The 27,619-nt window shown below is 36.0% G+C and overlaps 1 protein-coding gene across 2 annotated transcripts; it reads left to right on the forward strand.

Annotated features, from left to right (window-relative positions):
- Nucleotides 1-12,656: 12,656 nt before the first annotated feature.
- On the forward strand, nt 12,657-27,619 carry mlphb (melanophilin b). 2 transcript variants are annotated; one of them, XM_055216338.2, is made up of 16 exons: nt 12,657-12,929; nt 13,281-13,388; nt 14,358-14,441; nt 17,774-17,995; nt 18,563-18,702; nt 19,325-19,366; nt 19,779-19,843; nt 22,135-22,227; nt 22,765-22,924; nt 24,234-24,424; nt 24,585-24,683; nt 24,996-25,229; nt 25,401-25,547; nt 25,893-25,964; nt 26,163-26,205; nt 27,124-27,619. In XM_055216338.2, exons 4-16 carry the CDS (start codon nt 17,793-17,795, stop codon nt 27,168-27,170), a joined length of 1,536 nt encoding a protein of 511 aa, XP_055072313.2. In that variant the 5' UTR covers nt 12,657-12,929; nt 13,281-13,388; nt 14,358-14,441; nt 17,774-17,792; the 3' UTR covers nt 27,171-27,619. The 2 variants fall into 2 exon arrangements, with proteins under 2 accessions (XP_055072313.2, XP_073711256.1); XM_073855155.1 differs by lacking the exons at nt 12,657-12,929; nt 13,281-13,388 and having other exon boundaries at nt 14,309-14,441.

The raw sequence follows: 27,619 nt of genomic DNA on the forward strand, positions 1-27,619 counted from the left end.
ACACAAGGAGAGAAAAAAGAGTCAGAAATGAGAAACAGATACAAGGCCGTATTTGGTATGACTGTTCCTTATAGGGAAGGTGATGTACGCCCCTTTGTATCCTTGGCTACACTGAAGAAAACATCACAAACACAGTAATAGATTCACTTTTTTGAAAGTTTCTTAAAGGTGACTGTTAAGAGCATAACATTTATTAAATTCACATTTAATGTAAAAGCAAATACAATTTTTGGTTAGCCTAAAAATTAATCATAAAATGATTTCTGTACTTGCTGTATTAAGTGGAATAAAAGATTTACATTGATGCATTTGACAGAAGCTTTTTATCCAAAGTGATCCACGGTGTATTACAAGGTATACATTTTTATCAGCATGTGTGTTTCCTGGGTTTAAACCTATGACCTTTTGCATGCTAATGGAAGGCTCTACCAGCTATACAGGATAAAAAAGAAATACGGGATAAATCAGCAAAACACACTTGAAATGAATATTGAATAAAATGTTAAAAAGTGGATTTAATAATGAAGACCAAACATGGCACAGGATTGTTATGCGCATCTCCTCAGTAAAGCAAGTAATGACTCACGTGAGCCACCTGTTGATGCATGCGCACACACGTCTACAATCTCCTCAGACTTCTTCGGAGGCAGCATTTCAAGGCAGGAAGGCATCAAGGCACGCCCGAATCCAAAGTTTGGTTTACTTCCTGACTCCTGAGATACCTTCATCATCTTGTCTCACAATTTTATGCGTGTGTGTGTGCGGGGGGAATGTGAATGTTTGAGCCTGGTCGAGTTCAAAAAATAAAATGGCGGCCAAGAAAAGGTAAATAAAGTTTTATTTACACTTTTTTTATCTTTTGATTCAATTTCTGGCGAGTAATTAGTATTGTAGTTTTTAAATATAGGATTAATCACAAAGGCGCTCTCTGTTTGTATTTCAAACTGAATTCCATTACGCTGCCTATGAAGTCTGTCTGAAAGCGTTTCCTGGAGCTGCCTTCATGTCGCTGAAGTTCATGTCGCGGTTTTAAGGAAAATCCACACACAGTTTAGTGATAATGCTAAAATGTGTATTTGTAAAACTAGAAATGTTTTTGTATTGCCACATTATGTAGCAACTGCTCAGTGTCAGTAATCCTAAATCCACAATACCAATCCAAAAATCATTTTTTTAGCTACCAGCTCACTGTCAACCTCCTCTGCATCCATCTTCGCTCTGGTATTTCTGCGCTGCGCACAAACAAGTGACGACGCACACCACACACGTGCATGCCACAAATGCACTGCCTTTTTTGCTCGTTTTTCTTTCTTTTTTTAAACAGCAAGGAAAATCATCAAACTGTTATCAGAAAGTTTGTGTTAACAAGTCCACACACTTATTTATTTAATATAATTGCAATATTTTGCTGTCATATAATCGCACAGGCTGACATCGCGATTGCGATGCGATTAATTGTGCAGCACTAGAAGCGATTGAATATATCTTCATGTGATGTATCAGGACACTTCTTAATTTCATCCGCACACTAGCTCAAACATGAAATTATGACCGTAATCATCATGGAAAACGCCGGCTCTGGTTCAGTGACAGTACGCACCGGAAGTCGCACCCATAATTCGCGCAAAGCGTCATGGGGCGTAGGAATAGTGTGGATTGGTTCTATGTATTGGTTCTAATGGAATATGACCCAAAACACAATACAGTGTAGTGGCTTTAATGATAAAAGCTAATGGTTCCTATTGGTATTTTAATAGAAACCATTAGAATTTTCTGTAATGGTTTTATTGTTTTTTCAGCAGGGCATAGTTAGCTAACGGGGAAACGCACCCCTGTGTAGTAAATGACACTCCATTTGTAAGCAGGTGATGGCAATTTACTACTGATCATGGAACCGGCATTATTGACGAGATGCGCATGACAATCCCATGCAATAAATCGCTTAGCCCTATCACATGTGACTTGTAAATACCACGTACACAATTTCACAATACTTCCACAGTTTTCTGGCAGATGATGTCCCAAATTATTATTATCCCATGTTGAGTAGATCAAAGTGAGGGTTCAATCCTGAGAGATTGTTGTTTAAACTGAAATGTAACATCTAATTCTGCCCAGATGGCCCGTCGCTGAATTATGTCAGAATCATGGAGTATAAAAGTACTTCTCATAAACTGATGACTGAGATTCAACAGTGCAACAGGCAGTTGTGTATTGGCAAGTTAACTACTACACAACATTGCTGTGAGATTTAAACTAGTGTAGGTATATAAAACTCCAGCCAAGCTCTGTTGATATATAGAGTATTAAACTGCTTTTATCTCACTCCTGTACATTTTTTGTTGCATAAGTACCGTTAATAAAATTATCAAATTTATCTTTGGATATAAATGTCAGTTTGGCCTGCCATAATGCATAAATAAAACATGAGGTTGCCATAGTGAGTAAATAAAGCAAAACAAACAAAAAAAATGCTAAAATGTTTTAAAATGAAACTCCTGTCCAACTAACTGCGTGTTCTGAGATGTCATGGTGCTGATCTTATATTCTTCTTCACAAAACACTTCATCTTTTTTGGTCACATGGAATCTTTAAAGATATAATCCTCCTCATCGTTTGAAACAAACATAATCCATAAATTAAAGCATGTCCCTAAATACTTCCTATAAAACAGGACACATACAATAAATCTCTGAAGAAAGCCTATAATTCTGTACTGGTAATAAGTCAGTCTTTAAAGGTTTCTTAGTTTATACCTCAACACTGTATTTCTGCTTACAGGTTAGACAATTCATGTGCACTTAAAGGGGCCATGGCATGAAAATCAGACTTTTTCCATGTTTAAGTGCTATGATTGGGTCCCCAGTGCTTCTATCAACCTAGAAAATGTGAAAAAGATCAACCCAGTAACTTAGTTTTAGTAAACCATTTTCTACAAGCACATGAAAAAATAGGTTGTTGAAATGTGGCTCTCCTTATGATGTCATAAGGAGCCCTTATTATACAGTAATAATACCGCCCCTTAATCTGTACTATCCAATCACAGCACTACCATCTAGTGCAGAGAAAAGCACAATTGAGTTTTAAATACAACAAACCATCATTGTGATCAGTGTTTAATTTCATCAGCTCATTTGCTTTTTACAGGACAGACCCAAAACGGCACATTTTTGCACACACCTACAAAGTGGCACTTTAAACATGCTATAATAAATTATTTATATGGTGTTTTGAGCTAAAACTTCACATATGTGCTCTGGGGACAGCAAAGATTTATTTGATTTACTTGTGCCATGGCCCCTTTAAGATCTGAGTACTGTCTTCACAATTTGTAGACTTCAATCTTTGAAAGGACCGATGACTTTGCTTGTATTTAATTTTTGGGTGCTGCAAAAAGAGCTTTATAAAAAACAAAAAAATGTATTACGCAATACAGTTATAAATTGAAATACATAGGTAGATATGCATTCAATAATAAACAAATACAAATATATTTACTGTACTTTAGACTCTGTATGTACACCCATATTTCAGAACCTTTTGTGCTTGTAGTTTCAGAACCTCTTGTACAGCAGATTTTCATTTATTTTGGATAGTACTGAAACCACCAGAATGGCATTAAAACAATCATTGGATGTGTTATTAAGGGCCATGTCAAGGTGCTGGAAATATTTATGTACTTAAATGCTTGTAAACCAACATCATTTTAATGATGGGTTTCGTTCTGTTTATCTGTTCCTGTAAAAAGTGATGTGTTTTCCAAGACTTTCCATGGGTAACTGAAGGGATATTGTAAAGTTCCCAAACTGTATTTGATCAGAGTTTCCCCTGCATAGTCATGGAGCAAACTTGTCCGCTAAAAGTAAAACTACCTGAAAATATGAGTCATTTAAGCTGTCATTCTGATTTTTTTTTCTTTTTTGTAAAGGTTTAGCTTTTTTTCTCTTTTTAAAAAGTACAGTAGAGAGAGTGGACAGGAAATAATGGGGACATGATGTAAACCAGACCCAAACCCACCAGAATTCAGTATTTTGCAATAGCTCTGACATCCTGTGAGATTTGTGTTTGTGCGAACATACTTTTGGTAAAGCACTTGCTAAAAGCACTCATCAAATGTCTAAAGACAAACATTTCTTTTAGTTCCTACAGTGGCCTGATGGTTTTTCCTCCCCTCCTTTAAAGGGGACATTTCACAAGACTTTTTTAAGCTGTAAAATAAGTATTTGGTGTCCCCAGAGTATGTATGTGAAGTTTTAGCTCGAAATTATTACAGCATGTTAAAATTGCCACTTTGTGGTGTAAGCCAAAATGTGCCGTTTTGGGTGTGTCCTTTAAAATGCAAATGAGCTGATCTCTGCACTAAATGGCAGTGCTGTGGTTGGACAGTGCAGATTAAGGGGCGGTATTATCCCCTTCTGACATCACAAAGGAAGACAAATTTCAATGACCTATTTTTCCACATGCTTGCAGAGAGTGGTTTACCAAAACTAAGTTATTGGGTTGTTCTTTATCACATTTTCTATGTTGATAGAAGCACTGGGGACCCAATTACAGCACTTAAACATGGAAAAAGTCACCTTTAAATGTTTAAAATACATGTACGCATGTATTAACTATAATTATACAACAGTTCTTTCTGGTTCTCGAATCTGATTGGCTAAGAGCTATGCGATATTGTACTGATAACGGCACAGTAACCGCTTCACCTTTCGTATCATTCCGCCACCTAGTGAATGGAGGTCCTAAACAGGCTCATCTCTGAATGGAAAAACACAGACGCGCTGTTTTTAAACACTCTCCGTGTGTCGTCTTAGTTCACTAGCTCGTAAATCAGTTGGTGAATCCCAATCGGTTATTATTCCGTTAAAGATCAGCGCTCTTGGATGTTATGTTAAACTTAATGGGATTAATGTCACATCATGTGGACACTTGGAAAGAGGAATGTAAACACTCAGTTTTTCTTCTGGAGCTATATCTCTTATCAGAACGCGAAAACACCGTGGAACTGCAGGTAAGCACCGCAGCTTTTAAATGTGGACATTGATCATTTACTTTATCGTGACGTGACTATTAAAACATGTTATGAGATATCGCCACTGGTATATTTATAAGCAGCATGCAAAAACATCTCTCTGACACTTATAAAAAAAGCGTTTTATATAGTACTGACAAGAACAAAGTTTAATAATAATCGAGTGCTCGTATCACGTTAAGAATAAATGAGAAAGCAATAGTAACATTATATAAGTATAGTTTTATTAACTTTTGCCTCGTGCCAAAACAATAACAACACAAAAGACACTAAATATGAATAAGAAAACAAGTAATAGTTTTATCATGACACCAAATACTGCTGATTTTATCTAATTTTGACCATCAAAAACAAACAAGGCGAATATCAGAGCCAGGGAATCCCTGTCAGAGCTGTAGCCCAGAGAGGGCGGTGGTCAGCGGGGCGAGTGAACACTGACGTCCGCTCATGCTTTGGTTCTCATACGTACCGAATCTCACTAAGCAAACATTCAGACAGGCGCTATCTTTACTAATCGACTGTAGATTTAAATATAATAAATATATATTCTCGACTGAACTAATCTTAAAACTACACTTTGTGACCAAGAAACGTTAATATAAAGAAACGCCTATCCGTCCATTGAGTTCTTATGAGATTCAAAGCAGCCGAAAGTGTTACCTGTCATTCTGTTAGCCCTCAAATCCGTGCCGGAAGAAGTAGTTCTCAAACAAAGAGGCTTTTAAAATAACTCCGTTGTTGTTTTCTAGTTTTCGTTTTTCAAACGTGTGCCGTCGAACTGTTGTATAAAAGCAATATCGCTCGAGTTAATTATGATGTAACAGAAGTTAAAAATTAAGAACCACTATATTATATCGTATTACAAGAGCTTTATAATAAAGTTCAATTGAGTCAACAGCTTTATATAGGGCCCTATAATTTCCGCGATCACAGAATCGCGGACGGAATCGCGGAATTGGCTAATTAACACGGAATCTAGTATTAACGCGGAATTTTGCAGAATTTTACATATTTTGAATAAAATTATGTTTTTGTGTGTGAGACGAACGTATGTCTGGGGGAAATGCACACCGGAGGAAGTAAATCTGGGCGACACGCCCCCTCCCGTCGTTTCAGACCCCCTCCAAAACACTGCTTTCGTCAGCGAAAAAATTAAGAAATTCGACGCTAAGCACTTAGTTCCGAGCAGGTCTCACATGACTTTTATGTGACCGGAGAACTGTTATTTTGGAAGTTTTGTCAACACTCTGTTCACGTGAGCGCAAAGATACATGCACTCTCTCATCCACGTCTGTCTCACTGAACCTCTCTCACGTGCACGCGCTCACGCATCTGTCCGAAGTGCGAACACAAATCCTCATGTATTTGTTCAGTTTTATGCATTTCAAGCGAGCTGAGGCAAACTAACTATCCCTCGCATTTAAAATATAATCATCTGCATCATGGCGCCACTCTCTGTCTCTCTTTCGCTTGCACGTGCAAAGAGCTGCGTGCTCATGCTGTCCTAAGTCATATTAGTAATCCTGTATGTTTGTAAAGTTATATGCATTTCAAGCGATTGTGTATGAAATATGTATCGCGTTCCGCTGGATTGATGTGTTTAAGGCACTTCTGAAGGCACCACTGCTTTGACACCTAGTTGTAGCCTCCTGCAACAACACTAAATGCATTGAATAGAGTTGTGTGTGTGTGTGTGTGTGTGTGCGCGTGTATGTGCGTGTGTAAATGCATCTTTTATAATCATTAAGTAATCCTGTTATCCAGTTTTTCCCCCAAATCATTTACATTTTAATCATTAACATTAAAGGCGCACTCTTTTTATGACTAAAATAAAAGTAAAGGGTAAAAATATAATTGCCAAAAATTAAAACGGATAAAACGGAATTTGCAAAAATTAAAACGGAGAAAACGGAATTTGGGAAAAAATAAAACGGAATTTGGGAAAAAATAAAACGGATTTTATAGGGCCCTATTTATATTATAATTTTTAAAAAATTAAGTTGGCTGAGGATACACACAAAAGATCAATGAATTGTAAGATAAATTGGATGACGATGCACGAAACGACCATGAATCACATTTAAACTTTTTTACATTTTGACTTTCATCATTCGCAATGTTTATAGTTGCATTTTTAGCGATTTTGCAACTATTAACTGTGTGTCTTGTTTGTTTGTTTTTTTGAAGTGGAGGTTTTTGCCAAAAAAGTTTATGTTTTGCAGCGAAAGACAGTCAAATTTATTTAACACCAATGAAATGACTAAAGTGACATTTGTTAAAATAAGTGTCAAGACGCACTTCGAAGGTTTTGAATCTGAACTCCTCAATTACAACATGAATTGGCATAAAAACTCTACCTGTAGTTTCATAAAATTCACTATCAATCCAGAATATAGGGTTAAATAGCAATATTTCCCTAGCAGTGATTTGATTCTTCTGTTACTACATTGATACAAAGCCAAATGGAATTAAACTTCTGGTTGAAAATTGCAAAAGTCAGCTAGTGAAAATAAAACCTAAATAGGTCTACAGTCAAAGCCAAACATTTGTAAACACCTAGTTTGTTTGCCAAAAGCAGCTCTCTCTCTCAACCTACAACATTCATTAACGTTCATCCAGCTGAGAACTACTTCTGCAAATGTATTAAACACCCATATTAAAACACTACCTTCCCAAGTCAAAACAACAAAAAATAACTCAATAAAGCAAATGCCTTTATCTACAATTGCCAAAAATCTTTCCATCCTTAACATGAACCACAGTTTTCTACACTTTTCACGAGGCCAGGTGGGCCGTGATAGTCAATAAAGATGCTTTACAGATTGCAGATTAGTTCCAGCTGGACACAGTCTGGGTTTGAGAAACACTAACCAACACAGTGAGAAAATCATCATAAACATCTGCAACATTCATACTTTCAAAGCAAAATCTTGTATACCTTTTTAATATATATATATATTGTTGATGTATCTGTTCATATGATCATATTTCCATCTTTAGAAGAGGAAAATATTATTGGGTTTAATAAGAGATGTCATCAACATGCATGTACTGACTGTATGTCCAATGATTAATAAAAATGTAAATAAAGTCTTTCTTCTGCATGCATAGTAGTAGGTGAACTCTTGTTGATCCAAAACATCTGAAACTAAAGTCTTTTCAACTGAAGCTAAAATAATGATCTCATTTTTAACCTCAGTCCAAGCTGTCCATCAACTCTATTCATAACAGACAGTACAGGCAATACTAAAGAACTGCAAGCAACACAACTACCACCCGGAATGTTCACATCTATTCCCGCCTGATCATGTGCTTTTGCTGGCTTTCAACCCTCTTTAATCTGTGAGAAGGCTCTAAATCAGATGAAATGCATTCTCGTATAGATGGCTGGCAGCTGTGCACAGCATGTGCAAAACACATTTTTAGTCTTCCTCTTAGCATAATCTTTTTTGGACAGTGTAGACAGTTACGGGAAATATCTGTTTTAAATTTGGCTTCAGTGTTACTCAGTACTGCAGTGTTGGTTGCATCCTTAAGAAAAAAGTTGGCAAATCTTCCCATTCAAACCTTTAGGGTATAAAAATATGCATACACTGAGTCAGGATTACACATTAGGTTTGACAGCAAAAGCAGTGGTCACATATTGTGTGCAGATTTGCTCTGGCTAGCCAAAATTGTATTTCTGACAACCTGTCATGAATAGATTAAATTGTTAACCGCACTAGTACTTTGGAAATAATACACTTTGTTTAGTGACTGGTGTTATTTATGATCAAAAAGGTCTTGAGGTACTGAGCATCGATTTTATATTTACAAAAAGATGTGATCACATGTGTGAAGACTGTACGATGCAAATTCCCATGTGGTATACCCACTGGATCATGTGTGAAAAGTGGTGACATCATGTTAAAGACCCCTTTCTTTCTGTGTTTTTGAAGCTTTGATTGTGTTTACAGTGCGCTTTATAACATGTGTTTATTAGGGCTGTAACGGTTATGAAATTTGGCTGACGGTTAATTGCCTAATAAACTGTGACGATTATGATGATTAATTGTCTGTTTTATTGCTTTGACATTTTATCTCGTAATTTTTGTTTTGTTTGTTCATGCAATATTTTCTCACATTGTGGTGATTATATAATTTAAAACTTTTGCAAGGTTTACCTGACAGTAAATTTTTATTCACATAACATATTTAAAAGTAATTTTTTAATGAATCTTTCAAAAGCTGAAAATTCTCAATAAATTGTCTGAAAAATTAATTGAGAGCCTTCACTTAATTTAGAATTGCTGGAATTTTTTTAATGGCTTTGCAATGTATCGCGATACACTGTCAGTTAAGGAGCGCCATCTGATACTGCCTTGTTTATACAGGCGCTGCAGCTCCCACTTGTGTTTTTTAGAGAGATGTGCAATCATTGCGGTGATATGAAATTATTGCGATGATGTCAAACAATCGCAATTTTCACTGTCCTAAAAACGATTTTCACTGTCCTAAAAACGGGCTGATGTCTTCCTTGTTCTATGAATCCCTCCTTCAGAAATACATAACGAGTTCTGATTGTGTACACTCAAAAAATTATTCAAGCCCTTCTTAGATAGGACACATTAAAATTGTGTTCAATTAATTTAAAATACCTCATTAAGAGCAATAAGTATATATATTTAATTAGTCTAACACAAAATAAATATGTATTGATTTCTTTTTAATTGCGTTAACACACTTAGTTTGAGTTTGGGTTCTGGAAAAAGAATTTCCCAGCATGCCTTGCATGCAACTGCTTTTGGAGAGTAATTTTTTTAATTAAGTGTTATTTCTGCATTTTTATGTAAAGAGAAAGACTTAATAATGTTTAATGTCCATTTATCTTAATGATTTAGAAGCGTTTGTGTTATATATTTTTTAAAATTTTGGTTACCATTGTGCAGAAGAGTGGCGCTTGTGGTTAGGTTGTGGATGTGACGTATTTCTCTCAATGAGCACTAACTGTGTTAATACCTGTTTGGAGATCAGTCTCTTCTCACATACTCATCCAAAGTATCATATGTTATTTAAATTAGCATGCTAACATGTGCTTATGCTAATTAGTATGATATAAAAAGTTTTTTATAAAATAACAGAATTGAGTTATTCAGATTACACTACATTGAGTTATTCAAACAACGCTAAATCGAGTTATTCAGACTACACCAAATTGAGTTAAGGCAACTAAATGAGTAGTGCCATTTACTTTAAATTGAGTTGGACTAACTCAATATATTTTTATTGTGTAAAGCATTTTTTTATGAGTTAAGTACGATTTATAGGCGTGCGTCTCCCGTCAGGTAAAAAAACTGCGTCATAGGTATTTCCGTTTGCGACGTTGAAAACAAAGATGAGCCAAGTTGAGGAGTGATTTAACCCAAACTGCAACAAAAGTCACTGTTTATTTTCTTCCATCATTGCTGGTCTTCTCAAATCATACACAACAAGTTGCGGTTTCTTCTTCGTTTGTGGGTTAACTTGCCAAGCTTCTTCTTCTCTGACGGTCGCGCTGCTACTGTGGTTACACGCGTGGATACTGCCTACCAGCGGTTTGCGCGCGTGTTTGCACGTCGACGCGGAGGACGACGCAAAGGTATAAATGAAAACCGACGCGGAACCTACGCCGTCGCGGCTACGCCGTAGGCCCTACGCACGGCTATAACGAGCCCTTTAGGGGTACACATTCAGATTGGATGGAAATCCTGCCCACAATTTTATTGAGTTAATCCAATTAATAATTTTTTTGAGTGTAGTTGTTTAGTGTGTTGTGATTTGACAGCAGCTTAGCTTAGCAGAGCTGCTTGAGCCAAGCTGGCGACTGACATATTCCTGTGGGCGGAGTTTAGTCAAAAACTGTTTTATTGACGTCATTCAATTAGGAAGTAGAGGGCTGTAGTCCAAACCGGCCATTCGCTGTACTCTTTTAAAGGGGACTTCTGTTAAAGAAAATATATCGCCTGGCAGTGAACTTTGAGCTTCATCATTTTACATGTATTATTTATGCTTTAACAGCAACATTACACACTTACTAAAGTTTGAAAAATGGGATCAGGAAGAATGTGACCTTTAAAAACGTTTTATTTGTGCAAAAACATGATCACATATAAAAAATGTATTCACATGTGCAGAAATGTGATTTTAAACTTTGTCTGAATCCCATTTGATCACACCTAGAAACATGTTAAAAACATGTCAACGTGTGATCGATTGGAAATGTACATGGGAATTTACATAAGATTCACACAAAAATAGGCCAGAACCATTTGATCACATCTGAAAAAAAGACAAATTTATGTTTTTTCTGTAAGGTTTTGTTTTCTCAACGCAGCAAGACCTTCATTTACTTATTGGATGTTGCCGTCTTTAAGAAAAAGCTTCCATGCATCCCACTGCTGATCACAGCCCAAGAATCCTATAAAAATGAAGCTGTTTTACATTAATACAATAAAAGTAACCGTTGAGGAAGTTCTTGGCCGTTCTTGGTCTAACGGCTTACCATGCATCAAATCCCCCATCCCGGCTGCCAACAGCAGCCACATTTTAACCATCACTGGTTGCTTCATTGACTCACCAATCAAACTGAACAATGAACTCTATTGAAATCTCACTGGGTGTCCTGTACTGACGTCCGCTGTCTTAAATTCGGACCCTAGTAACCATGACTCCAATGCCGCAATGACTAACACCTCAAAATACATATTCATGGATGGAAAGCAGTAAAACTGGCATGATGGAATGTTAAGATCATAAAAAAAACTTAACACTGCTGAGGACTGAAAGAGCTGTAAAACTTGTACATGCGCCTTGTTTAAAACTTTCTGTGTATTTGAACATCGTACACATCTTTCCAAGACATATGTTTTGGAGTTAGAATTTCCATGATTTCAAATAACCACACCTAATGTTTATTTGAAAAACATCTCACACGCATCTCACACTTCCAGCTCAAATGGAAATGTTTGTGTGTAAACAAGGTGTGAATAGGAAAGACGGGGAGATAAAAATAGATCAGGATAAAACATTAAAAAAGTAATGGCCCTCAGCAGTTGAGGATCAGGGCTGCTGCAGGTTGCATTATTTCAAAAAAAAAAAAAAAAAAAACTTAAAGCTGATGACCTATTTTTTGGTCTGCAGGTGAAGGCTGAATATGACCATCACAGTTCATGACAACACCATCCTTATTCACAAGACCCTTTCTGTGTCAGCTGGCATGTGCTCAGCCGCTTTTGTAAGGAATGCTGCAATTTCCTAATGTTTTGTCTAGTTGATAGGCGTTTCTTTCTTGTCAGTGCCAATACCAATTAAAACAAAAAACAGGTTCCTGATGCAACATCCTAACGCAATTACCTTTATGTGATGTTATTTCGTTTCTTGAATATATTAAAAAAAGAAATAATGAGAGAAGGAAAGATTTATAGAAATGACTGGCTAAATCTCGAGTGTAACAAAATAAACAGGACTCACCGAATACTTTAGCTGCCATATTGAACGCGGACGCGGATGAAACCGAGGCTGTCAGTGAGATCACAAAACATAGATTTTTAAAATATATATATTTCATAAAATACATGAATGCAATTGAACACAAATCGTGTACACACACAAAAAAAATCGAAAATATTTTATTTAACCTAGTAATTAATTTGTGGTTACATTTCTTGACAGCAGAGGGCGCTGTGGTTGCTACCAATTCAGTCACCTACCGGTCAAAGGTAGTCATCGGTTATATATGCTAACATAGCATCCCAACTCCAACTTAATATTTATATGTATAGATATTTTTAAGTTCGGAGCTACTTGCAGATATCATCTGACATTTATACTGCGTCATACTTAATAGAATGGGCCTTCAACACAACCACCGTATGCAAAGGTACAGTATATTTACACTAAGATGCTCAGGCTTGAATAAGCAGCAGATGTTTCATTGTTTCAGAACAAAAGAGCTTAAGCTTTGCCTTTTTCCATGTCGCAAAATACACTAATTCAATCAGTGTCACCACCAGATAAGAATTAATAGTTTTTCATGCATTTAAAAAAAAAAGTCATGTGATGGGTGTTTTTGAAGGTTCAAACACAGAAGCTAATATATGTCAAGAAATTAGAAATGTTATACAGATGTTACATTTTGTTCAGCCTTTGCTAAAGACAATATAAGGATTAAATAAGATCTTTCATGAGGAACACTGAGGTGGGGTTTAAATATTTTTCTGCCCCTTCCCAGTCCCACGGTTAATTGGACATGTGAGAAACACAGCAGTCTGATTTTTTGCCTGAAATTGGCAAGCTGAAGTCCCACTGGAGTACAACAGGCTGCTAAATCAAACTTCAGGTACAACTTTTTAATACATCGTCTAATATTTTTATTGCATATTTATACTGTTGTTTTAATTAAGAAGTACATTGGAAATGACAGCAGTGTTACTTTTCATTACCTTGAAGGTTTTCCGCTATTCCGACCTCTAAGTCCAAGCACAAATGTTTGGTGAACCATGTCAGTTAAATAAATATAACTCTTACAGTATAAAGTAAACTATAATAACCTGAGTGGTATAAAGGACCGACATTTCAGTTTGTAAATTGTTTGTAAATGTATCTTTATTAAAACTTTATATTGAAACATTTGATTTTTCAAGATGATCCTTATGACGATGAGCATTTATACCACTGAAACATCATACTAGTTTTAATATAAGAGCTAAATTTGTTTATTTCTTACACTTGGTTCAACAAACAAATGTTCGTAGTCTCAGTCTCATGTGAGATCTTTTGAGAAAACAAACAAGCATCATACAGTACAAGTCCACAATTGAAGTTTAAACATCAAAATAAACCTTTCAGTATATCAGCATTCTTTGGTTTTAAGGCTTGTTGTTTTAACTAAGCTGAGAAGAGACTTATAATTAAGTTTTTGTAGTCTGTCATTATGAAAGAAAGTTGGAAACATCATTCAGACAATGGATGGGATAAAGATAATGGGATTTGACAGATGTTCAGCTAGTACTTAAACAAATACTTTCAGCCGCAGCAGTCTGCGAACACTCAAATAATCATATAAGAATACATTAAATTACTGATTTTAACTCAATAATATGTTTATGTCATTGGACAGATTGGTGCTCTATCCTTTTTGGCAAACTCATTCCTTTGTCTGTCAATACTCGATGACTGATGAACTGATAATAAAAAATATAATCTGTTTTTACTTTCTGAGTGCAAGCATTTAATAAATAAGGCTTTAACAGATTAGAATTGAGATGTTGCCCAGCAGTGGAGATGTGAAGATTTTGGATGTGTCCAGGCTGACGGATGAGGAAGCCAAGCATGTGTGGCAGGTGATCCAGAGAGACTTAAACCTGCGAAAAAAAGAAGAGGAGAGATTAGGGTGAGAGATCTATAATCACTTTTTTCACATTTTTACAATTTTTTGCATGTGTAATAGTTTATCGTGAATTCTTTCAATTCGTTTACCAGACTGCTATCTGATTTAAGCATCCAGAGCCTGTTTCAGTAACATACAGTACTTGTTCCCAAATGATAAGAGTAAAATTATCCAACTTTATTCTGCAATTTTTAGCTACAGTATGCATTGATGGTTTTGTTTGGCCATTGACATTGTTTAAAATGATGCTTGTATTTCTGGATAAAGGGAAACGTTCTGGCTTTCTGTTTTCTTTATCATTTAACTGGAATCTGTGAAATGTGTCTGGTTTATTTATAGTCCTTAAAAATATGTATTTCAGGCACAGTTCCTTTGCACTTAGCTTAGTGTCATCTCAACTGTTTTGGAGAGAATTGAGGAGCTCAGATGCAAAAGCCTCTAAACGCCATGCTCTTAGTATATATTATACCTTTATCAAATATTTTCACAAAAAATCTGCTTAATTCCAGCCTCGGTTCAATAAGAAATAACAGTTTGATGGCAGAATTAATTTAGAGTTTGAAAAGAAAATGCTTATTTACAAGAAAACATGTCAGACGCACTGAAAAGGTTTTCAATTTCTTATGAGTTATTCTAATTTACAGCAGAGATTCTTTTAAATGAATCCTAAAACGACAGATTTAGGACACAAGGTTGTTTATTGATATACTCTTCAGTTTTAGTATTGATTAATTTTGTATATTCGGTTGTGCTTTTGTCAGTCACATTAATTTTTATTGAAATGGTGAACTGTAAAATGGGTTTAATTTAGCAGTCTTGTAAATTAATAAATCATCATTATATAATGTATGTTGTAACCTTGTGTCACTAATGTCTGAATCTGTAACCAATCATAACATTACAGACAGAACTGAATTTCTATACATTTCTAAAGAGCATGTAAAAGCCATTGCTTTACCTGTCTGATGTTTAGTCCTGATGTGTTTCGATTTGCACTTGATTTAATTGTTCGTTAAAAATCAAGTTTTGTTTTTAGTTTTGTTGCCACTGACCCCATTACAAACGAATGAGTGCACACGAAAGAGTCCATGTATTTCCAAATTCCAGTCATTTTAAAGGAGGTAATAGGATTTGTCTCAGTATAACATCACATGACATTTTCCCTCAATTCTCTCATAGTCTGAGAGCAAAGATTTTCACGACTAACTCAGAGTAGCCCAACGGAAACTTTGTTGTAGTCTTAAGATTAATACAAAGAAGTTCCTTCCCTGGAAACTTGATATGGTAACGTGGTGTTACATTCATTTATGCACAGCTCACAGACTGGCATTGCTATAAAGCAGATGATTCACAAATGTTAAATTAGCTAAAAATCTTCGGTAACATGTTATTTGAAGGGGTGTTCATAAGACTGACATGACACCTTCATAATAATAACAGTATCATGAAGATAAAGGAGATTTTATGCACATTCATGACAACTGTTATTAAGTGTAATCGGCTCAATTATGTAATTTTTAATGCAAAGATGACATTGTTTGAGATGTCTTTGTTATGATAACTTGACATAAACCTGACTATTCATGAAGCTGCTATAAATCTATTTGGCAGAGTATTAACATTTAATGACATTTTAATGACAAATTTAATTTATACCACTAGTTGAGGTCAAGAAAAATACTTATGATGCTGTTATAAAACTATTTGGCAGAGTATTAACACTTAATTATATTTTAATGACAAATTTAAATTGTACCACTGTATTTGAGGTCAAGAAAAATATTTATGACGCTAATATAAAACTATTTGACAGAGTATTAACACTTAATGATATTTTAAAGGGACAGTAAGTAGGGTTTTAAAGCAACACCAAAGAGGTTTTTTTTACCTTAAAATAACGTTTCCCAAAAAGTTTCAGTGGTTCATCCACACAAACCAGGGTGAATGGCACTTTCACATTCGCTTTGCAGCCCTCTATCGGCCAAAACCGCACTAAAGAAGTTTCCAACCGTCGGGTAGCAGTCCTGTAGTTCGAGTGAAAACTACAAAAACTTGCTTTACGGCAGATCTACAATCCAATCAGAGCCAGCTATTCTGCAGTATTTACGATAGTGGTAATGAACAATTACGCTTCTAACCTGTAGGGGGAGCAAAGAGCCAGAGTTCTTTAGTGTTGCTTTAAGTGTTTTATTAATCAAAACCAACATCTTTATTCATAAATATGTCCTCGTCGGTGTCAAATGACCTCTGCCAGTAATCTGCCTTTTCTTTGTAAGCTTAGAATTTCTTCTCTTTACTTACATTAAACGGGACAGTCCAAGGAGGGTTCCATGTCGTTCCGCCATACTGATAAACTATAATAGCAGAGAGGGACAAAAAGCACTAGCCACGTGTTTCCACAACGCATTTTCGTTCAGAACACGTGAACTACCTGAAACGGACAAGGAGATCAGTGATAACATAACAGCTATCGTAGTAGCAACACGCATTTGTAAAAGCGAGGCGCTAGAGAGCACTATTCGTTTAAATGCAAAATACAATTTCACCACTAGATGAGGGTAAATCCTACTTATTGCCCCTTTAGCAACAAGTTAAATTTTTATAATGGCCTCATGACAGCCAATGTCAAAACCAACCACATGACAGTTTAATGTAATGTTAACCCATAAAGCTAGGTAGTTTCGTAATTTTGATAATTTGTCATGTTTATGACCAGTTATAATGTATTGTATATTCACATGGTCTTAAAACCAAATCAGACACACTGTTATGTATATGGGTGAAAATGTCACAGACCTCAGGACAGCTGAGAAAGCTATAGAAAGCTATTATTTAGTGGTATGCTTGTTTATTGCATTTACCATTGGATAGCAAAATAGAAAAAGAAATCAGTTTAAACAAAAATTGATTACTGGCTTCACAAATATCACATTGATACATATTAGTTTCCCATGTGTGCACAAATTGATTATGTCGTAATGCTATATTTGTGACTCATACAGACAGATTCACATGACTGTGCTCAATTGCTTTCAACCCTCTGCCAAATAGCTCATAATCGTTCAACATGTGGAGCAAAGAGCACTGCTTGTTTTTTAAGAGGAGCGGATTTAGAAATGACTTATATGTCCCATTTATAATGCGTCACAGCTGTGATACAGAGAGGTCATTGTGCTTGAAGGCCATTCCTTTTGGTCATGGAGCTTGAGAATTTGGCACATTAAAGATGGAGGATTTTTAGAGAACACTAGACCCTAGGGCAGGGTATCCCATGTGTCATTCTCTTCTCAAACTGTTGCTATTAACAACATAAAACACCATCTTTTTACTTGTAGGGAACTGAAGAACAAAATAATGAAAGAAGATACAAAGAGAGAACTTCTGGAATATCAGCCTAAACTCAGTGATTCCCTCTGCATCCGCTGTCTACATCCTTTCAAATTCCTTGTCAATAGCAAGCGCCACTGTCTGGACTGCAAGCTCTCCGTCTGCAAGTCCTGCAGCCGATTTACCAAAAAGGATTGCGGTTGGGTTTGTGATGCATGCCATATGGCCAGGTGAGACCATGCATGCTTGACACAGAAACACAAATGTGGTTTCCACAAATAGACCTCGTGTCAAACAAATAACCCACGCAAAAATAATAAATATGATCTCACACAGTCTTTTAAATCAGTTTAAAGGTGCAGTGTGTACATTTTAGCGGCATCTAGTGGTGAGGTTACGAATTGCAACCAACAGCTCAGCCCACTGCTCACCCCTCGCTTTTGAAACTCATAGAGAAGCTACAGTAGCCTCCACCGTAAAAAAAGTAATCGTCGGAGACAAAAAAGTTTGTCCGTTAAGGGCTTCTTTATAAACGTGGTGGCACAAAATGGCGACTTCCACGTGCATGTAGATAAAAACATCTAATTCTAAGGTAATAAAAACATAACGATTCATTATAAAAAGGTCTTTATACACCCATGATAATGTAGTTTGTATATTATATTGCATTTCTGTCAAGAGATCCTTCTAAAAATTACACACTGCACCTTTAAGGGTGTTTTCAGTAGAAATGAAAACAATTGCGAATAGTATACTATGATGGTTGAAAATAATTAGTTTTCTGCTTTTCTTCCTAGAATCCACAAGATTGGCACACTGGAGTGGTTTCACGAGAATGTGCGCTCTCGCTTCAAACGTTTCGGCAGTGCAAAGGTCATGAATTTGCTTCTGAAGCGTCTGAACAGTGATCGTACCTGCTCTCAAACTGACCTTAGAGGTGAACTTCATTTTTGAAATGAAACCAAGCAATTCTACAGATGACCAATTTGATATTGATCCACACATCTTAAAGTGTTATCAGAATCTTGAAGTGCCACAAAGTGTGAAATGCAAAGCAACTCCCTAAATTCCTGTAAGGAATCTTAAGGTAGAGCTCAGAGGAGAGTGGGCTTTATAACCTTGAAGTATTTAGTGGAGGGATCTGGAGGGAAAGAGTGAATTGGCTCGGCTGAGTCAACCATGTGATTTACTCCTTTATAGAGTCACATGTCTTATTTCTGTCTGTGCCTGACTCAAGTTTATCTCTTTCAAACCAATTTTCAAGCTTCCTCTGTCCTGAATTTGGAGGTCATGCAAGGAAACGCTGCTGCTTAGGACAAATTAGATAAATGGCCCAAAACAGAGAAAGATCACAAAAAGATTTCAGAATTAAACGGATCATATTTAACTTGTGATGAAAATAAAATTCGGAAAAGTTTTAAATAGAAGCTTGTTAGTTAATGTCATTGTTTAATCCCCCAGTTATTTGGGTTTCTGCTTGAGAATTTTTGTGTTTAATTTCTGTCACTTATTTTCTTTTATCTTTTCATCTCTTGCTGATAACGCTTTCCTTCATCCAGAGCTTCAAGGCGATGACATGCACAGCATGCCTGAAGTTCACAGTGAGTTCAAACAAATCCTGTTTCTCTGTGATATATACATTGTTAATGCTGATGTCATGCAGTCTTAAACATTTCAAGTCTTTCATACCGTATGCCTAAACAATACAGCAGCATCCGCTCTCAAATTTCATTAGTTTATTTAGGCAGGAAGCAAGAACAAAATGTCAGTAGGGGTGAAACATTTTTAAACACATTATTTCCCTTTTGTAAACAACTAAAAAGTGTACCATTTAGGTACAGCTATTTATACATTTGGTACCAATATGTACTTTTGAGGTATTAATATAAACTCTTTAGGTGCAAAGTTGTACTTTTTAAAAGTTCTTTTCTGACAGTGTAAAAAAATAACTGCACTAAAAAAAATTCTGAGATCAAAAGATGAATGGCTTTATTTTTGTCTTCTTGCACACAGCTGGTTCTCTGTATAGCCTGGATGATGAACAGTCTAAGAGTGCAGACAGACATCACTTCAGCCTGGTAAGGTTTAGTGAGGAATTAGTGGAAATGAAAAGTCAGAAGCAAGACTTGTGTAGTAAGAGATTGCCCTCTGGTGGTCTTAGTTTGTAGAATAAATTGTCAGAACAGATGAATTGATTACTTATGTACTGGATTCTTGTCTATAGAGGGTATGCATTGACGTCACTTTTCCACGTGACCACGTCGGAACCCGTCCTGTTGAGTGGCAAACATTCAACAAAATGGCTGGTTTTCATAGCGAATGCTGCGAAAATGCCAATAAAACTGATCAGCTTAACTTGAATTTAGTGGGACTTGATAGACAATACTTAGTTACATTAGTAACATTTTCCAAGCATCTGTGCTTTATTAGGGTGTTTGTCTGGGTAAAAATGTTACTTCACTACATTCTAAAGCATAGAATCATACTGTGTATTCTTTAATATTGCATATTAAAATGTATTTAATACCTAATTACATTAAAATTGTGTACTTTTACTTGAGTAAAAGTATGTTAATGTACTTAAATATTAAATGTAAAACAAAAACTTGTATTTATGAAATGTTATTGAGTAAAAGTTATGATAATATGCTTTGGAATGTATGTTTTCCAAAGATAAACACTGATAAAATACAAATACTTGAAAAAATACTTTGTAATTTCTGCTTGATAGTGACCCTAGCAACTTATCAACCCACCTGTGGTCTGTGGACGTTGACATAAACGATCAATTTACTTCTCCTTTCTGTGTTTTTTGGCAGTCTGTAAAACGATAGCTCCGAATTCTTGTTAATCTGTTAGTACAGTCTATCACACAACAGCTTTTTCCAATTTAGACGCGTTTTCCTCGTGTTTTCGCTGATTTTACACTGTACACTCATTCTGACACTCTGTCTTTTGCCACTCAGTGGGCGCAACCGCAGTCACTTTCGCTGAAGGTGACGTCACGTGCATACCCTATATACTTGTGTTCCTGTAGCTCAGTGCTTCTCAAATAGTGGGGCGGGACCCCCAGGGGGGGCTCGAAGCGACACCAGGGGGGGCGCGTGAGACCCCGGGAAAAATACTTTTTCAGGAAGTGATTTTTTGCACCGTCACTTAAAGACATTACAACCCAAACACGCTGATAAGCCCCTTGAGTTTTTTATTATTATTTATTGATTATATTTAATTTAATTTTTCAGTATCAAATGGTCAAAAAATATACTGTAAATAAGGATAGATTTTTTTATTTCAGGCAAATTGATGCATTTTAAGTCTTTTCTGTTACAGACTAAAAACAATGTTAAAAAAGTTATTCTTTGTTGTAAGTTGATTGATATTTCTTTTTTGTGTTTTCTTTAATGTTAATAAGCATACAATGCTTTGCAGATGTGTAATTTTATAGACAAATTATACTATTTAAAGTCGCGGCGGAGAGTTGGGGGGGCGCGAAATGTTTACTTCTTCCTAGGGGGGGTGTGACAGAAAATAATTGAGAAGCACTGCTGTAGCTCAATGGTAGAGCATTTGCAAATGCGATCAATCCGGGAACTAACATACTAAAAAACAAAATAAATAAAAAGTATAGATTGAATATAGATTGATTTTGCTGATAGTGCACATAGTGGTGAAGTCTGACTTATACATTACCTTTGAGAAACGTGTTTTTAGTGTATTTGTCAATGTTTGATGTGTTTTTGTTTCTTTTTTCTCTATTGAGTAATATGAGAGTGGATAGCATTTTGGTCAATAAGGGTTGTTTTAAATTAGCTATATAAATAAATGTTGTTCAATGCACTGTAAAGTCAGTTTGGTTTAAAGTGTCTGCTAAATGCATAATGTACACTCTTAGAAAGGATGTGTTAATTTTTTAGAAATCTTTTTGTGTTAAGGTTTTAACAAATTATGCGTAATTTTAACACATTGTGTGTCATTTTGTGTTGAATTTGTGTTCAAATAAAGCACAAGTTGTGTGAAAAGTTACACAAAATGTGTTGTTTCAATAACAACACAGAGATGGGTGGATTCTGGGACAACGCATTTAGTGTCCCAGATCAACATGTGTTGTTTTTAACACATCCGTTCTAAGAGTGTAAAATGTAAATGGATTCTTCTCATTGCTTCATTTCGAACATTATAACATGTGATCTGTCTTGACAATGATAATGTTTAAAATCTAATACTCTGACTCCTTGTTTTTAACAAATAATACAATTTGATGGACGTAGGAATAGTTTGTTAGAATAATGCCACATATTTATTAAGTAGTTTTGCAGTAAGTAGATTTGATGATTTTTTTTATCAAACATTTTCTTCTTTATCCTTTAAGACAAGAAAAGCCAGACGGTTGCTCCCTGTTGACCCTCTCGATTTTAATCTTGGCATTGAGAAATCTGATTATTCTCAGCCTGATTTCTTTATGGTTTGTATTTTTTGTTCCTACACATCTAATGTCACAAGTATTCAGACCTTTTGAGCTGTGTCTTCCAAACGTCATAGTCATGGAAAATGCATTAGATCACAAAATTGAAAAGACAGAGCTGTGATAATGAACTATTTATCCATCCAGTGAGCTAAACAAATTCTGAAAAGTGTTCTGACTGTTAACACTGATAAGACTTTGTGGTGAAATGTTAATGTTTTCTTCATCATCTGAAAATTAGTCAGACATATTTGAAGTGACAGAATTAGTTTCTACATAAATTCTTTTGATTCTAATAGGGCCATATTTAAATTGGTAACAGATGTATAGTTCACAAAATCTTTCAAATGCATTTCAAATCTTTCAGTCGCTATTAATTTCAAAGGAGATTGACTTTGATTTCTGGTAACAGTTCAGTGAAATATGTAACTCTATAAATAGATCCTTATTGATTCCCTATTAAAAACATTACACTTTCAATTAAATTCAGGTTATTTATGAACATCACTGTATGTGTATATATTATGATTCTTGCAGAATGCAGGTAACCAGGAGAAAATCACTCAAAGTAGGGGCTCAGTAACTGAAGAGAGCTGCAGCACAACCTTTAGGCAGATCCTGGAGAATGGAACTCATGGCAGAAATAACCACATGTTTCAGATCAGCCAGAGAAATCTGGACAGACATTCTCGTTTTGGTAAGACGTCATGCTAGTTGACCTTTACTCTGTAAATCAAATAAAAAGGTATAGCAGAAGATTTTCCCAAATTTTAGAAAATAACCGCCCACGCAATTGCGCAACACTCTACCTGCTCCCGAGAGGGAACGCCTATTAAATGTGTGCACGAGAGAGCATGCACAAGCCTAGTTCTTCTCGTGCACGCTCTGTTTACAAGTTGCTGTCGGCATGGCTAATACATTAAGATGTTTACCGTGTCTGCGTGGTTCGTGACTTGTGCCAGGACTAGCATCGCTAATCATAGCTTACATCAACTTTTACTAGCAGTGATATTAAATGGATTTCTCCAAATACCATGCCAGACTTTACCTGTCAAGTAGAAATTTCGTGACTGAGGAATGAGTGGGAAGCCCAACCTGTGCGTTTAGCGCACGCCAGCATGTGAAATATTCTCCCAAAAACACTCTGGTCTTGTTTCTTTCTTCAGAGGCCTTTCTCGTCTTGTCATACAATTTGTAAACACTTTTTCTCTTGCGACCCTCAGACGTTTTGAAAAAACACGGTGAGAATGTGAGCTTCAAAGAATGGCAGAAACCGTAGGTCACCACATATACACCTGAAAGTGCGCATGTGCAGTAAGTGAACCTAGGGACAAGCACGTACAATGGCATTACGTAAACATATCACCAGAATGATTGACAACTAGGATGACCAATAGATGAAAATCAGTCATGTGACCTTTTACGTCATGCCGCTATCTTGAGTACCTACCGAGTACCAGTAGGCTACTGACAAGCATTGGCTAGCTTGCTACGATTAACGGATTTCTTATCTTTTACTGTCTATGATTCTTACGGTATGGGAAAGGGTTATGAAAGACAACATTTCGCACCTCTACTGTCATGAAACGCTACTTTAAAGAAAATATCTTGGTTAGGGTGTGATGCCTACTCGATCCCTGATGCGTTCTTCCAGCCGCTGTCCGCTGCTAGAACAAACAACCAAAGTCAGTTGTTCAAAACCTTCTTTTAAGTAACTAAAGTATTATGTTGTGTGGAGCCTTCTTAGTGTTGTAAAAATAACGATTTTGATGCTCAACATATTAAAGGCATAGCTTATAGTTCTATTGCGACCACTTCAGGTACTCAAAATGGCGGAAGACAAGTGATTGACGTCAATATTCATCTATTTGATGATCCACCCGGAAAAAGAAAAAACGATATACCTTTAAGCTGAGACCCAGCGGAGAGACCGGCACCAAAATAAGCAACAACATATTGTATATGAGACAGTACATATGCAAAATGTTTTATGTTAATGTTTGTAGATGACTACACACACACCGAGCAGAGGATGTCACAACCTCGTTCCCTTTCTAAAATGAGCATCTCCTCAGCGGGCAGCACTAACTATTACCTTCACCGGGAGCTTTCTTACAGTCCAGATGACTCAGATGAGGACTCTGTCATATGCAGTTCTGCCCTACAAAGGGAGCCTTCACCAGATGATGGTCCTCAGGTAAAATCATAACGGTCATGATAAAACTGTGGTACTGATCTACTGACAAGTTTGTCAACTAATGTGACTTTTGTACTAATGTGCAGAATTCTGATAAGACCAAAGATCTTGTATACCTGACTTGACAAAAGATGTGTGTGTTTTTTCTCTTTGACACTAGATTATTGAGCTCACAAAGCGTATATCAGCAATCGAGACTCTTCTCAGCCGTCTGGAGCAGAATATGTTGTCATCTGTGAGTGAGGGAACAACAAAACAGGTCATTTTCTAGTAATTATAACTGCAAAGTCAACAGGATATTTAATTTTTTTGATGCATATGTTTTCATGTGTTTATTACTGCTTTAAAAAAGCTGTTTAGCATCCTGTATTTTCTTGGTCCTGAAAAAGAGAAACAGTTTAGCAAACATTTCCGCATAAGTCCATGATAAATAAATTAGCATCTCACCCACATTTTTTAATTGTAAAATTGAAAATAGTTCAAGTGATTTACTTTACCTAAGATTGTTTCCTTCTTGGACATTAGGCAATTTTTGCAGTAGCCTAAATTCAGCTATTCTGCTCTCCCATAGGCTGAACAACATGAAGAGGATCTATCTGACCTAGAGGAGCTTGAGCTCAGGAAAAAACTTGATGAACTTGCTGACAAAATAAGTGACGAAGGTGTTTCTTCTGATGAAGATGATGCTGTAAAATCAGAAAATTCTTCAGAGAAAGGAGCAGTTTACTCTTCTACAATCGCATATGGATCTTTAACAGAACTTAGGCCTGGAAGACACAATTGGCCGGTTGAAACAGAAGAGTGGGTAAGTATATTCAAACATTACATGCATTCTCCACTAAATATGTATTTATGTGATTATTTTACATATCAACATTACATAAAAATGTATTTTGCTTGCATTTTGCGCAGTCCTCAATCCGATGTTTTTAATGTTTTATTATTTCTGGTATGTTTCTCATTGTGCACACTACAGAAAGTAAAGGCGGATGTTGATAAATCTTTTAAAAAGCAGAGGAGGCTGAGTCCCTTTGATCTCTGTAACACATCCAGCTGTGAGCTGTCACATCTGGAGAGTAAAGTAGCAATGGCAGCAGCCAGTGTCCAGAGCACTCAATGCGGGGTACAGCATTCAGTCTAAACCAGTGGTTTTCAATTCCAGTCCTTGGGCCCCCCCTCCCAGAATGTTTTAGATGTCTCCTTATATGAAACACCTGATTTTATTTATCAGGCTCCTTAATTAATACACTAACGAGCTGATAAACTGAATCAGGTGTTTTATATATGGAGACATCTAAAATGTTCTGGGAGGGGGGGCCCGAGGACTGGAATTGAAAACCACTGGTCTAAACATTAACATTTGATTCCATTTATTTTTCCTTCAAAGGTTTAGTTTAAATATCTTATACACTTCCCATATGCTGCAGCTGTCACATACAGTAACAATAGCTGGTTGCTATATTTGTAGGTTACAGACATTCAGAAAAGAATGGCAGCTTTGAGCGCTGCAAGGATGACAGAGGTGACCTCCCGCAGACGGGTATGTACACAACTACATTATTATATTACATTATTATTATATCATATTCCACAATATTATTTCCTTTTTTGTTTTTTCAGCACACTACATGGAAACATATGTTTGCCATATGAGCTGAATCTGATTAATAGATTTTTTGTGTAAAAAAGCTGTTTCTTGTTGCAAAAAAAGCAACATTCTGATCTCTCTTTTGTGCAGGCAAGTCTTCAGCCATCAAAGGTGTTGCATGAGTTTCCAAGGAGTGAGTAAATATCATTTTTTTTTATACAGGATTTCATCAACTTTTTCATGTTCTTTCAGCCATCTTAGTGTTGTATTAAAGCAAAGGGCTTGAGCTTATTTTAATGTACATGATAATGTTAAATCAAACCACAATAAAGCTTAAAGAGACACTCCACTTTTGTGAGGGTGTGCTCGTTTTTCAGCTTCCGTGGAGTTGAACATTTGATTTTTACCATATTGGAATCCATTCAGCCGATCTCCTGGTCTGGCGGTAGCCTACCACTTTTAATCACATTGGCCTAGAAAATCACAACTTTAAATTTTCTGTCGGTCTTAGTACACGATGTAACTACAGAAAAGTCACGTTTTAAATAAGACACATTGAAACTCTTTGGTTATTTTTAGCATGATGCTAATGGTCTAATCAGATTCAATGAATTATGCTAAGCTATGCTAAAAGTGGTAGCGCCAGACCCGGAAATCAGCTGAATGGATTCCAAAACTGTAAAAATCAAATGTTTAACTCTAGAGGAGCTGGAAAATTAGCATATTTTCAAACAAAGTGGAGTGTCCCTTTTATAAACAGGCCAAGAGTAAGTTTTGTGTTTATTGCTGGCATTTTAGCCTCACAAATGTATTTTTATTCCTTGTTATAATTGCTGAAAGATACGCAGTGCATGAAACTGATATCAGTCAGGTCCCCTGCTTATCTTCTGAAACAAACAAACTGCTTACCTCCTGTGGTCATAAAAGAGACCGTAGAAAATGTTGTAGTTTGGTTATGATGCGAGATTTAATGGAATAAATTGAATTGCTTATCTTGTCTTTTCAAAAGGTCACCAAAAACCTTTGTATCATTGGTCAGTTTTTATCACATTTACATCTGTTTCACAGACATGATGATGAGGATAAGTGTCTCTTTTTGCTTTCCTTAAAGGAGCCAGCAATGAAACAAGATCCTTACGGAAGCTGAGCATCATGTGAAGCAAGCATATTCACTCTTTCAAATATTTTTAGTGGGCCATGATAGAATAAAGCCACAAAACATGAATATATTTACACAAGGCATACTGTGACCCACACTCACAATTTATTTGTATGAAGCTTCCAGTGCATATAAATATTACAAAACGTATATTTTTAATGTAAGTAATTTATATATAAAATAAACATGCTCTTTAATTTCTAAAAATAAAAACGTCAACTTCGTTTTTATAATATACTTATTAACTACTGTTGTTAAAAATCTTATGTGAAAGTTACGTTTATAATATAACCCACATTCACTTTATGATTAATATACAGCATGTGCAAAAGTCTTAGGCCACCATGCTACCATTAGATTTGTTGTTTTTGCAATTGTATAGTGATCATATATAATTATTTCTCAATCTCTTTATTAGAATACAACCAGAAAATACAGGAATAATGTA

This window comes from Misgurnus anguillicaudatus, chromosome 17 (genome assembly GCF_027580225.2).
Source record: "Misgurnus anguillicaudatus chromosome 17, ASM2758022v2, whole genome shotgun sequence".
In the NCBI taxonomy this organism is placed as follows: Eukaryota; Metazoa; Chordata; class Actinopteri; order Cypriniformes; family Cobitidae; genus Misgurnus; species Misgurnus anguillicaudatus.